This window comes from Schistocerca serialis, chromosome 5 (assembly GCF_023864345.2).
Source record: "Schistocerca serialis cubense isolate TAMUIC-IGC-003099 chromosome 5, iqSchSeri2.2, whole genome shotgun sequence".
Classification (NCBI taxonomy): Eukaryota; Metazoa; Arthropoda; class Insecta; order Orthoptera; family Acrididae; genus Schistocerca; species Schistocerca serialis.
Window position 1 is genome coordinate 80147686 of NC_064642.1, and position 14843 is coordinate 80162528.

Here is a 14843-nt window from a genome sequence, read left to right on the forward strand (position 1 = left end):
CAAAATACCAAACCCATAGTTTGGTTCAAGTTCATTGATGATATCTTCATAATGTGGACTCAGGGCCAAGACACCCTGCCTTCATTCTTTCACAATCTCAACACCGCCTCTCCTATCCGCTTCACTCCTCAAACCAGTGCGCAACCTTCCTAGATGTTGACCACCACCTCTCTGATGGCTCCGTCCATATCTGTGTCCACATTAAACCAACAGTACCTGCATTTTTGACTGCTGTCATTCCTTTAACAACAAAAAAATGTCTCCCATAGAGCCTGGCCACATGGGGACAGTGTATCTGCAGTGACAAGAACTCCCTTGCTAAGTATGCTGAGGGTCTCACCAAGGCCTTCACAGACAGACACTGTCCGCCAGACACAATCTGCAAACAGATCTCTAATGCCATTTTCCCTCTTGCCCCTAGTACTCCCACCAACTCCAAGAACCAGTCAGAAATGAGTGTCCCCCTCATCACCCAAAACCACCCTAAACTGGAATAAGTAAACCACATCCTTCGCCAGGGCTTTGATTAGCTATAATGTCCTGAAATGATGGACATCCTGCCCATGATCCTTCCCTCCCCTCCTGAAGCTGGGTGCTCCATTGCCCACCCAATCTTCACAACACCCTATTCGATACCTATCCCACTCCCAATCCAAACCCCATGCCACAGGATCATTTCCCTGAGGAGGAAGACCCAGGTGCAACAACTGCCCAATCCACCCACCCTATCACAGGCTTATCCGATCCTATCAGAGGCTGGACCAACTGTGAAGGCACCTGTGTCATACATATACAAGCTCTGCTGCAATCATTACACAGCTTTTAATGTTGGTTTGACTACCAACCAGCTGTCCAGTGGGATGAATGGCCACCACCAGACTGTGGCAAAGTCAAAGTAGACCATCCTGTGCCACAACAGGCAGCTGAACATAATGTGCTTGGTTTCAGTGGCTGCTTCATTACCTCAGCCATCTGCATCCTCACCTCCAGCACCAGTTTTTCTGAACTGCACAGATGGGAGTTATCCTTACAACATATTCTCTGCTCCTGAAATCATTTGGCCTCAACCTATGGTAACATACTGTCCCCCCAACCTCCACCCAACAGTTTCTGTCACCACTGCATTATCACCTCTCCACCAGTCTCATCTCCCACCCTCTTTGTGTGCCGCCCTCTGCCAACGCACCCACCAATCTTTCCCCATCCCAACTTCTCTCCTTTTTCCCCCTCCCCCCCCCCCCTCCCACCTCCCATCCCCACCTTCTTGTCCCTCAGCCTCCCAACATTGCCCGCTCCATCAGACAGCGCTCTTCTCTTCCCCATCCATACACTGCTGTCCCTTCCCCTTCCCCTTTCCCTTCCTCCCCTCCTCCAGATAGCTGCTTCCATTCTACATGACAGCTACACTCTGGTCCGAGCTGCAGGAGATGGTGGTCATGTATGTGTGAGGTGTGCTGGCTTGTGCTAATGAATGTGTGTGTTAAATTTTCTGATGAAGGCTGTGACTGAAAGCTGATGCGTAATAGTCTTTCAGTTGTGCCTGTCTGCAACTAAATGTCTCATCTTTACTGAAAGTAGAAATCTATTTTTTCTGTGTGTTATTAATATTCCAGTGTGGAGTTTCCATTGCTTTAAATTCAGTATCTCTGTGTGTAATCTAAGTATTTCTTCCAGGCCTTGTCTTTTTTTGTATTATATCCTCTGCTGCCTTAACTATTACATCTCTGAAGGCTGTCCATTCATCTTCCAAGGCTATCATTTCTTCTTCCTTTGTGTTCTTTACCCCTGTTTTGGTGAATCATTACCTACTGCCATCTTTGTATTGCCCAACCACTACAAGTTCCTTCAGTTTATCCAAATCCCATCTCTTTTATTTCCATCCTTTTTACCACTTGTTCAGTTTTAATCTACAGTTCATAAACAGTCCACATCCACCCTTAAAGATGTCTCGAAGTTTAAAATCTGGTTTTAAAATCCCTGTTTTATGATTATAAAATAAATCTGAAGCTGTTCATTGTCTCCAAGCCTTTTCCATGTATAAAACCCTCTTTGATGATTCTTAAACCTAATGTTATCAATAATCAAATTATGTTCCGTCCAAAATTCCTCCATGTGGCTTCCTGTTTCATTCCTTTCCTGCACTCCATTTTCTACTGTTTCTCATTCTCTTCCTTTTCCTACTGTCAGATTTGAATTCATCTCTCATCACAGTTAAATTTTCTTCTCCCTTAACTATCTGAATTATTTCTTTTATTTCATCATGCATTCATTCAATCCCTTCATCATCTGTGAAGCTAGAAGACGTATAAACTTGTACTCTACTGTAGTGGGTTTGGCTTTGTATATATTTTGACTATGATAATGTGTTCACTTTGCTATTCAAAACAGCTTACCAACATTCTTTTTTTCTTATTCATTATTAGACCTGTACTTGCATTACCCCTATTTAATTTTATATTTGTAACACTGTACTCACTTGACAGAAAGTCCTGTTCTTCCTGCCACCACACTTCACTTGATCCCACTATATCTAACTTCAAACTATGTGTTTTCCTTTTTAAATTCTCTAACATACCTACTAGATTAAGGCATCTGATATTCCTTGCTTGACATTTAGAATTCTAGGTATGTGTTTTCTGATTGCAGCCTCCTCCTGATTAGCCCCTACTGGGAGATGGCACCCTTGCAACTACTGAAAAGGCTGCTGCCCCTCTTAAGAAACTGGACCTTAACCTGCCTCTCTACAGATACCTTTCTGTTCTGATTATATCTATGGTATGGCTATGCGTATCGCTGAGGCAAGCAGGCCATCCCACTTTGGCAACATCTGTGATTCATGGGGCGATAATAAGGGAAATATTGTAAAACAGAATCTTTTCTCTAGTAACAAGTACGGATTTAGAAACATAGCTCTCTTGCTTCCATCGCACATTAGACATGTTGTTGGTTTTCACTTGAAACTTGTGGAACACCATCTTCGATGCTTGTCACAGTTCCAGGCAAAATGTCAAGGATAAGATGCACAGCTATTGGATCTCATCATATCACTTCTGCAAATTTTGTCTTTATCATTTGTGATGGCCATGAAAACCTAGGAAGAACACCATGAGATTATCCAAGAGATTCAGTCACGGTGAATATCCTGCTAGCATGTGATTTGGCTTGAAGAAATCATAATGGGTAGAGAACAGTATATTGTGCTGAATGGTGTGTTTGTCAGAAAGATAAGCTTGTACAAGCACTAAGAAAACAACGTAGACTCATCAAATTCTCCATGTGGAAGTATCGTTGAGTAGATGGTAGGAAAGACAAAACTACTTCAGTAAACACTTTACTTGCTGAGTGTGTAGTGATTTGCCTTAAATGTGGCATATGCAACATAAAGTATAAAATGGGAGTAAGAATTCGGTAGTATTGAATAACTGCGTTAATGATACACATTGGACTGAGTCAAATCATTTAACATCCTAGGGTAATGCTTTGAAGCATTATCAAATGAAACAAACAAAACTCTCTCTTGAAGGACAAATTGGAATTTTCAGTATCTGAGGAACTCTGACCAACACACTGCACATTGCCAGCTGATAGCTGGGTGCCAAGTACAGGGTTATTTAATTAAAAACTCTTGCTACATGCCCCCCCCCCCCCCCCCCCCCCCCCAATGAAAAACAAGTGATTGTAAGACAATGCAACATGTGGAAACATTTTTAAGGACATACGGAAGAGGGAATAATGGAATAAACGTTGAAAGAAACACATTTTAGTTTCCACATGAGAGGATAATATTTGTTTGTTGTGTTACCATGTGTACGTTAAAGGTTTAAGATGTTGCTCAATGTGACAACCATATGCATCTGTGACAGCCTGAAACTGGAGATGAGATCCCATTTCATAATTGCTTGCAGCACTTTTCAAACAATGGGTCGTGGAATGTTCAGCTGCCATGACACAACTTGTGCACCACTTGAAGATCTCACGTTGCGCCCAGAATTCTCAGTCGTGGAAACAGTAACTTCTTCAATAATTTGTGGTGCAGTTGGCCATCGGCCTGTCTCTGGAGCAATTCCCAAATCTCCAGTTATTTTGAATGTCCAAATAATATTCTTAAACTTCGGTGTGGATGAGGACCTCTCCGTATTTCTTTAATGTGTCAATACTTGTGAAGAGCAGCAGTAATATTGCTATTGTTCTGATAAATTTACAAGTAAAGTGCTGCTTGCCTTGTCCAGTCCTGTGTTGACTGTCTGCAACAGTTATGCACTGTGTCGCTGTACCAATACCAGCACCTGACAGCAAGTCGTGACACTAACAGTACTAACAAAGCAAATCCTGCAGTGCACAGTCTGAATGCCATCCCAATAAAGTTGGGTAACCATACACTAAATACTTTTCCTTCTACACTGAGTAAAGTAGCGAAAGTTTTAATTATATCTGTCCTGTATTGGATTGCCTCATCCTCTTATAGTTGCACTACCAGTTGTGATGTCACTGGTGCTCAGCATATTGTGAAGAAAGGCAAGATGGTAGCAATCACATGAAATTTTAATGGATAAATAAAAAAAACTGCTTATACAGAGACATACAGCAAGTCACTTTTCACATGTAGCCCTGTGTGTAAATGGAACAGGAAAGAAATACTGAGTCGCGATAGGCACAGCAAAAAGATTCACACAATTATAGCTTTTGGCCATTAAGGCCTTTGTCAGCAGTACACACACACACACACACACACACACACACACACACACACACACACACCGGTGCGCGCGCACACATACGCACGCAAACGCAACTTGCACACACGTCTGCAGTCTCAGAGAGCTGAAACCACACTGAGAGCAGCAGCACCAGTGCATGATGGGAGTGGTGACTGGGTGGGGGTAAGGAGAAGGCTGGGACAGGGAGGGGGAGGGATAGTATTGTGGGAGTGGCGGACAGTGAAGTGTTGCAGTTTAGATGGAGGGTAGGAGAGAAGGTGCGGAGGGGGGGACGGGATAAGTAGCGGAAAGGAGAGAAATAAAAACAGATAAAAAGAAATTAAAAGAGTGGATGTGGCAGTGAAATGACGGCTGTGTAGTGCTGGAATGGGAACAGGGAGGGGGCTGGATGGGTGAGGACAGTGACTTACGAAGGTTGAGGCCAGGAGGGTTTGGGAACATAGGATGTATTGCAGGGGAAGTTCCCACATGCGCAATTCAGAAAAGCAGGTGTTCGTGGGAAGGATCCATATGGCACAGGCTGTGAAGCTGTCATTGAGATGAGGGATATCATGTTCGGCAGCTTGTTCAGCAACAGTGTGGTCCACTTGTTTTTTGGCTACAGTTTGTCGGTGGCCATTCATGCGGACAGACAGCTTGTTGGTTGTCATACCTACATAGAATGCAGCACAGCAGTTGCAGCTTAGCTTGTAAATCACATGACTGGTTTCACAGGTAGCCCTGCCTTTGATGGGATAGGTGATGTTAGTGACTGGACTGGAGTAGGTGGTGGCAGGAGGGTGTATGGGACAGGTTTTGCATCTAGGTCTATTACAGGGGTATGAGCCATGAGGTAAGAGATTGGGAGCAGGGCTTGTGTAAGGGTGGACGAGTGTATTGTGTAGGTTTGGTGGACGGCGGAATACCATGGTAGGAGGGGTGGAAAGGATGGCGAGCAGGAAATTTCTCATTTCAGGGCACAACGAGGGGTAATCGAAACCCTGTTGGAGAATGTAATTAATTTGCTCCAGTCCCGGATGGTACTGAGTTAGAGAGGGGAATGCTCCTTTGTGGCTGGACTGTGGGACTTTGGAAGGTGGTGGGAGACTGGAAAGATGGGCACGGGAGATTTGTTTTTGTGCAAGGATGGGAGGATAATTATGGTCAGTGAAGGCTTCAGTGAGATCCTTGGTATATTTTGAGAGGGACTGCTCGTCACTGCAGAAGCGACGACCACGGGTGGCTAGGCTGTATGGGAGGGACTTCTTGGTATGGAATGGGTGGCAGCTATCGAAGTGGAGGTATTGCTGGTGGTTAGTAGGTTTGATACGGAGAGGTACTGATGTAGCCATCTCTGAGGTGGTCAACATCTAGGAAGGTGACTTGTTGGGTTGAGTAGGACCAGGTGAAGCAAATGGGGGAGAAGTTGTTGAAGTTCTGGAGGAATGTGAATAAGGTATCCTCACCTTCAATCCAGATAGCAAAGATGTCATCAATGAATCTGAACCAGGTGAGGGGTTTAGGATTCTGGGTTTTCAGGAAGGATTCCTCTAGATGGCCCATGAATAGATTAGCGTAGGATGGTGCCATGTGGGTGCCCATAGCCATACCGCAGATTTGTTTGTAGGTAATTCCTTCAAAGGAGAAGTAATTGTGGATGAGGATATAGTTGGTCATGGAGACTAGGAAGGAGGTTGTTGGTTTAGAATCCATAGGGCATCTGGAAAGGTAGTGTTAGATAGCGGTAAGGCCATGGGCATTAGGAATGTTAGTGTACTGGAAGGTGGCATCAATAGTGACGAGCAGGGCACCATGTGGTAAAGGGACAGGAACTGTGGAGAGTTGGTAGAGGAAATGGTTGGTATCTTTTATATAGGAGGATAGGTTCCGGGTAATAGATTGAAGGTGTTGGTCTAAGAGAGCAGAGATTCTCTCAGTGGGGTCACAGTAACTGGCCACAATGGGGCATCCTGGGTGGTTGGGTTTATGGACTTCAGGGTGTATATAGAAGGTAGGAGTGCAGGGAGTGGTAGGGGTAAGTGGAGAGATGGACTGTGGGGAGAGGTTCTGGGATGGGCCTAGGATTTGAGTAGTGACTGGAGATCCTGCTGGATTACTGGAATGGGATCACTGTGGCATGGTTTGTAGGTGGAAGTATCTGACAGCTGACAGAGTCCTTCTGCCATGTAATCCTTGTGGTTACATTCCATCCTGGATTTTCCATTGTTTGAACAGGAAAGAAAGTTATAGCTAACCTTGCTGACATAATGATTGAGACTCAGAACTACTGTGCAAGAGCAACTGATTTAAAATCACTGTTTGAATTTCCTGAGAGTAGGTTTCCATTTGTTACTTCAGGGGAAAGACATGCTACTTCCTTCAGGAAGTCGATGACTAAATTTGTGCCCCGTCGTTATGAAACAGGTGCTTGTGTTCCATCTCTAATGACCACAACCTTATTTCATTTTGCTGCAGCTGTGCTTCATAGTGACTGTGTTGCAATACTAACTGCCTTATATTTTTTTTACAAAATTGTTTGTATTTTAGTATAATGGGACATTCTTTATGTAGTACATGATAGGTCATTTGTAGAATTCTCATTTAAAAAATTGAGCATGATAAATTGCACAAACTAATTTCAGTATTGAGCTTCTTAACTACATAACACTTCGCATCAGGTGAAAGAATAATAGGGCTGTTGCATGTACTGTAGAGTGGTGTTGGTGGCGCTGGCGGCAGTGGCAGTGGCGTGGAGGTAGTGTTGGCGGTGGCTGTGACGTATGACAAGGTTGAATTTATGAAGAGGGTGATGTAAGGTACTTCATAAATAGAAGTGGTCTCAGTATTGACAGAATTACAAATATTAGAAGACAAGGAAATGAAGTGCGTAGAATATGAGCTCTTTCAGAAGAACTGCATGTGTCAGATATTTTCAGAGGATGAGAAAATGACAAGGCATGGAAGTAAAAAGAATGTTAACTATAGTTGGGGCAAAAGTACTAGTGAATGGAAGCAAAGCATAATTCTGTGTACATACTGAAACCAAAATGTTGTGCGGAGAGGATTTGACAGAAGGAAGGTACAGACTTTGTCACATGTGTTAATGGAATCTGAATAAAAAAGAGAAATATTGGCAAGGGTATGAGTCATATAAAGAGAATATTTGAAGTAATGGACACTTTCAGCGAGATGGTTTTTGTTGTGGAAGATTAACCAAAGGTTACAAAATCTTCCTAAACAATGCCTTTAACGTAGCCAGGGCTGGGTTCATACAGTGCAATTACAAGAAAACCTATCTGGACCAAATTATTGGTTGTGTGGGCAGAGAAATATTTTTGAAATCAACTTAGTACTTTGTTTGTTAAAGTCAGTTGCAGTATTCAAAGTCTGCTAAGCCTGATACTATTTTATATTGTGTAGATACAGGGCTTGACAATGAAAATGACTCTGTGGGTGGCATTATCAGTGCTGCTGAGCAGGAGGTCCAAGAAACATAATTTGTAGGGAAACTATAGTTAAGCCCTTCATTAGTAAGAAAAAGAAACTTTGATTATGGAGAAACATTATTGTTTAATTTAATTTTGTAGCACACAAATCTTCTAATACTTTGACCTTTCTCCTTCGTGTTTCTAGGTATTTTAGTTTTATAATTATAATACCTATATGCATTAGAGGAAGCAATAATAAAAATAATCTTTTTTTAAATACAGGATCTACAGCAATTCATTATATTGTGATTTGGAACTGGTGTTTAACACTACTACTATACATACACACAGCAGTATTTTAAAAGTGCGTGCTGAAAAATTTTTCTCAAAGCTGCGCGCCATTCCTTCTTTAACGTCCTTGCAGGATGGTTTGCAGTCAGTATATTTTGAGAAGAGATCTGTGGAATGCATAAAAAGCTTCATAAGGTACTGTATGGTAAATTCTCTCTCTCTTTGTCTCTCTTGTGTTTTTTCTTTATACCAGTGCAAGAAATTCTCTCTCTCATTCAAAGTATTGTTCTTGTTGCAGGGATATTTATTCAAAATGCACAGTTACTGAGGAGGAGAAAGATGCAGTTCGGTGCTTAGAAGAAATAAGTGATCAGGTTCATGGTAACACCCAAACATTCAAAAGGAATAATAGTTTTGATACTGTTTTGAGCCCTGAATCTGACATTTTTCTAACACCAAATTGTTCCCCCTCTGAATTGTATCCACAGAGTGGAAACCAAAAGCCTGTTGCCTCATTTGTTTTAGATGGAAGTTATCTGAAAACTGTTGAATCAAAACAAGATAAATCGATTATAAACCTTCACAAAACAAATCAGTCATACTATTCTATTGTTCCAGTGGATGAAATTTTTGTTTGCTCAGATTCTGTACCAAAACAGCAATGTACAATTTTGGAAAAAGAACTTGAAGAACAAGATGAGCTACTGAAGTCTTTTCAGTCTATTAAGTCTAAAGAAAATAACAAAAATACTACCAGAAAATTAAAAAAACCAACTACTTTGCCATTCTTATCTAGTCATTTAACCAAAAAGCAAAAGCGTGGTTGTGATTCTAATAGTAGAGAGCAGTTTTTAAAAAATAGCAAACGTGTCATTGATACCAGACAAGATAAGATTCATCAGAATTGTCGGAAAACAGACTCGAAAACCAGTGTAAATGGAAAGGTGAATTGTGAGACAAATGGACCATCTTGTGAGCAGTGTGAGAATAAAGAGAGGATAATTAAGAAAGACGAAGAAAGAGAACAAGAAGAAACTGAAGTAAAAAAGAATTCTAAGGTGAATTTTACCCTCCACTTTTCTGATGAAAAGTTTATAAATACATTTGTTGATAATACAGTTGAAGATGATTTTATGTGCAGTCCCATTGAAGTTGTAGACAGTGTGCTAGAGTGCTGCAAGAGAAGGGAAACTACTGAAGACCTGCCTTATTTCTCATGCAGCCCTGAAATGGATGCAAGTGGTGGTGGCCCAGACTCTGGCCTTGACACAAGTTCTACGGGATGTTTACCCGCAGGCGGTTTCAGTAGTCCTCGAGAGCACACAGTGTCAGAGACCTCCGGAGTTGATCTCACAGAAGCAGCCATCGGAGAAGATATGCCTCATGATGGTGATGATGGCGGGTTAGTTGCTCGACCTGTAAAGTCGTCTGCATCGTCTTCTGTGTCCTCAGAAGCTGGTACATGGGACAGTACTTTCCCTCCTTCAAATAGTGACACTGGTCAGGAGCAGAATACCGAAGATAAGACTAACACAGACTCCGTGAAGACTTTACCAGCTAATAGAAAACAAGACAGTGAGTATTGGAATGATGAGAAAGACGTAGATGGGGAGGCTGTAATAAAGCGTGAAAAGAGTGACAATGGTTTTAGCAGCCACGTTTCAGCTCCAGTTCAGGAAAAGCCCTGCATATCACAACAAACAAATAATGTTAATAGTGACTTGCCAATTCCTGTTACATCAGTCACTAATATTTCATTGCAAACAAAAAGTGAAGAAAATTTAGGAAACTCAAGTGAGCTTCCAAAAACTAAAATTTCAGGGTCAGCTGTAGTGAATAAGAAGCAAAATGATATTTGTGATAAATATTCAGAAATGCATGATAGTGACAAAACAGAAAAACATGAGGATAGGGAAATAAAAGAAGATACCAACAAGATTGCCCCTGAAGATGAGGCTTCTGATACAGAGGGAAAGTTGAAGGATGAATTTGGAACTAATTATGTTGAAACAAAATTCATACCTGGTTTGTACAGCTCTTATAATGAAAGATGCAATGACTGGTGGCTAGAGCCATCACCACACAGTTCATTGGGTTCACAGAATTATTTCATAGATGCTGCTAGTTTAGTAGATGATAGTGAAGTTAGTTTACCTCCCTTTCAGATGAGTAAATCAGATCAAGTTGTGAAAGATACCAAAGAGAATGAACTACCTGTAATGGATACAGTAACAGCAACACCTCATACTTCACCTGTAAGTGAACGTAGCAAACTCTCTAGTATCGCTGCACCTGAAATAGACATTGTTAGCAGTACAGCTCCTCCTGTCTCACAAGTTTTAAGTGCTGTCAAAATAAAACAACAAAATTTATTAGAGTCAGATCTGAACGTTGTTAATACGGATGAGGAGGTTGTTGATAGACCAAATGAACATCTGAAAGGTGCTCCTGAACTCGCCCAGCCTAAGTATACACATTTAAAACCCAGTGCTACGAGACTTGATGGGCAAGATAGTTATGCTGAGTTTGAGAAGGAATTGAAGTTGTCAGAATCCTTTGCACCACAGATTGCTTTACAAAAACTGCACAGAGAAGGAATGAGGAGAAGATGGGATTCTTGTTCGGAGGAAATGTTAGGTGGCAGTTCTAGGCAGTTTGACACGGTTGATGCCTTGGCAGAGGTTTGCAAGAGTGATTTGAATATTATACACACAGTTTCAATAGAGGATAATAAGGAAAAAGATGAACTGGGGCATGCAATTTCTTCTTCTGTGCAGAAAGTTGTTAAATTGGAGAGGGAGTCTCAAGCCAAAGATTCGTCTTGTGAGAACTCATTTTCAAATGTTGAACCTGCAACTGAAGCAGCAGTAGATTTGGAGTCTGAATTTGACAGACAGAAACAGTGTAGTTATATTTCTTGGGAAGGAGATAGCTTTAAACAAGAAATTTACCATGCAACAAATGAAAAAAATGATGAGTCTGTGCGTAATGCAAATTTGCATGAAAACCCTGATGCAAAGCACGAGGGTAATTGTACTGGCACTGAGCAAGTAGATGGTGGTAATGTAACTGTGGCCGCGGATGACAAAAGTAATACTTCAACAGAAGCAGAACCACGACCAAGTTTGATAAGAAGAAATACATTTGAACTTGATACAGATGATGAACATTTGGCTATTTTGCGCCAGGAATATGAGCGAAGACAAGGAAATCTGGTATTTCAAAGTCACATACCTCAATTCTCTGGCCACATTACAGGAAATGAAGGCTTTCGTGATGCTCAGAGCTTAATCATGGTTGGCTCAGATTTAACAGCAGAAGGGATTATGACAGAATATATGCATGGCTCTCATATTTCAGCTCCTAGCTCCTTGTTACTTGATTCATCTAAGTTAATTGCAAATATTGACCACACTTTGAATGTCGCAGTTCCTGCTGCTTTATCTGGTACTACTGTAGGGACTGTTGCAAATCCTTCTACCCGTATTCACACAGGAGAGGTGAAGGAATTAAGTGAGATGAGGGAGTATACACTTACAGATGGCTTAAAAATAGAACCATACTCAGAAGTGCCTGTTATTGAGTTAGGTGTTTCTGAGGATGCAATGTCTCTTTACACAAATGAGTATAAAAAGTATTGTGAGTCAATGCCACCTCAGAAGCAGGAATTTTTGAATTCAAATGGGTTGACTACTGATTTGGCTGCATTATCTGAGACTGATAAAGACTCACAAAAATATGCTGCTATTAATTATGATAGCAATTCAAAACCTGTTGTTTCTGGTGCATTAACATTCAGTGATATTGTTGAGGAAAAGAAACCGTGGGATAGCCCAAAGAAACAGAAACGCACAGAGTCAACCCCTATAATTTCTGGAGGTGTTTCAACAGTAGATTTTTCTGTGAAACCGAGAAAGATAAATGACAGCCCTGTCTTATCCCGTAGAAGAAATGAATTGGCTCCTATTCTTTCTGGTGCTGCCCCAGCATTACCAGAGACAAATGTAGATACGATTGATGCCCAGGCTCCCAAAAACGTATCTGCAAAGTCAGCCTGGGTAGTGGATATGAGTGACTGTGCAGTAACTGTTGCAAAAAAGCCACCTTTAGACTCCAGAAGGCGTCGCAAGAGTGATATTGCTATGGCACCTTCAAAAAATCTAACTGATTCTGTAGAACAAGATCAAAGTGTTGAAAACAAAGAAGCAACTAATGGTTATGTTGTTGAATTAAAAGAATCAGCATCACAAGGACATGGTCTAAATTTGAAGAGTAGTGAAGTGCTTCCGAAGGAAAACAAAATTCAGAAAAGTGCATCTGCATCATCAGTGAAGAGTTGTGGTTTAGGATATTTTGTTGACTTGTCTGAACCAAAGACTGGAAAGTCTGAGAGGAAGGTACCCAGTAATACAGAAGTAAAAGTTCGTTCCTTAAAATCAAATGCTCAGGAGGGCAAGTCGTGTGGATATTTTGTTGGCTTAGGAAAGGAAGAACTGAGTCAAAAGAAAGGAATTAATAGCATTGTAAAACAGCATTCTGCAGATGAAATTAAAGATGTTTCAAGTGAGAAAAAAAATCTTATGTTCTCAATGTTCATTGACATTAGTGCTCCAAAACAAGAAACTCATCCAGACATGAATGGAACAGATGAAAAAGAGCTCTCCCCTTCTTCTCCAAAGAGAAAAACTGTACAGTCTATAAAAACTGAGGGTCCTTCAAAATCAGGTAAACAAAACCGAATTGCTGGAACGACTTTTGATGTAGCTGATGAAAAGCAACACTCTTCGAAAGGAACGTACATGTATATAGATGCCAGCAATCCTTCATCTGTAACAGAGCATGCTGCTTCAGCCATTGACAGAACAGTTAAGGAAATGCCTGAGAAAAAACAGGCAGTATTTATGTTCATAGAATCTGATTCCCCTGTCACAAGACGCAAGACATTGCCCTCTGGTCTGAGGCCAACCTTCAATCGCCATTCTTGGAACCCAGAAACTGAAGAAAGGGCTGTTTCTCGGAAACAACATAAGCGTGCACACAGTCTATCTGTTGATAGGAGCTCTCTCTCAACCAGCAGCGAAGAAAAATCTTCTAGTGCCTCTTCATTATCAAAAAGTCGATTCCAAAGCAGCAGCCAGTCTCTTAGTGAAGATGGCCATATTGTTAAGCAAATGTCCTCATCTTGTCATGGCCGTCTGATGTCAAAGACTTATGAGAAATACGTGAAGCGTTCATTGAGTTCTGAAGGGAATTCTGAAAGTGAAATTAATACAATAGCAGAAGAAAAAAATTACAGTGAGAAAGTGCAACAGAAAAGCTCAGAAGCATTGTTTATAGCACTCGAAGAGACAGATATGAAGGACTCTGACTCACCAGTAGCTACAGACAGGTCAGATCAAAACAAGGGTTCATCAGTTGTTGATAATAAAGTTTACAGACAGCGTCGTTTGGCAAAGGGAGAGAGTGAACACACTGTTCTGGAGAAAAATGTTTCCAGTAGCTCACATGGCTCTGACGTTGAATGCTCTTCTGGAAGTGGTGACAAGAGATTACCAAAAAAATTGCTGGATCAGGAATGTCATTTACAAACAGGGAAGGAGCAGGAGCTTACTTCAGAGTCATCTAACAGAACTTCCACTGTGGAGGTCACGAAAGATGGGAATGCTGCAGAAGTCGAATTTCGGGAGTCTGAAGCAAAATCGGCCGTTAGTGGAAGCTTTGTGAAACTTTCAGATCTGGACAGAGAGCCAGAAACAAAACCAGATTCATGCAGTGTAGATCCTCTGCCTTCATTTAGTAGTACTGGCAGAATGACACGCAGCATTCCAGAAACATCTTGGATTGAGAATAAGCTATTGATGACTCGCTCTATTGGTAGCGGGGCAACAAGCAAATCGTTAGGTAGACTTTTTCCACACCTTCATTCAACAGCTGCTTCCAGTTCTTCACCCAAGACTGGGCACAGCAAGTCTCCTTCTTCCGGGCAGCTTGAAGGCGAAGATAATGAAACACAAGTGTCTGAAACATCTGACCTGAGCAGTATGCAGAGCAGTATGGGTCCTTCAGGATTAGGTAAGAATGTATGGATTTGTAACTCTTCTAGTTTTCATTCTAATGAGATGCCAAAGAGAACTGTTAGCTTTAAGAGAGATAATAGTATCAGAGAGAAGGAAGATGGCATGCATAAAAGCACTAATAATTTAAGGAGTAGAAGTAACAACTCACCAAATGGTAGAGGTTGTGAATCGTCGAATGTCGCACAGTGAAGAAACAGAACTTGGCTAGCTATCAAACAGAAGCTTATTGATGTGCCTTTTAGCAACTCAGTACCTCTACGATTTGGTGAGTTGTTACCTTTATTCCTTCAATTATTTACATTCCGCCAGGACTTTCTAATACCTGTTTATAAAGCAGAGGGTCACATCAA

The 14843-nt window shown here is 41.4% G+C and overlaps 1 protein-coding gene across 1 annotated transcript in view; it reads left to right on the forward strand.

Annotated features, from left to right (window-relative positions):
- Positions 1 to 14843, forward strand: part of LOC126481757 (uncharacterized) — a 189995-nt gene that overhangs the window by 71658 nt on the left and 103494 nt on the right. Inside the window, exons 3-4 of the mRNA XM_050105711.1 lie at positions 8408 to 8611; positions 8715 to 14488. Coding sequence (XP_049961668.1) covers positions 8408 to 8611; positions 8715 to 14488 — 5978 coding nt within the window. The remainder of the gene's footprint in view (positions 1 to 8407; positions 8612 to 8714; positions 14489 to 14843) is intronic.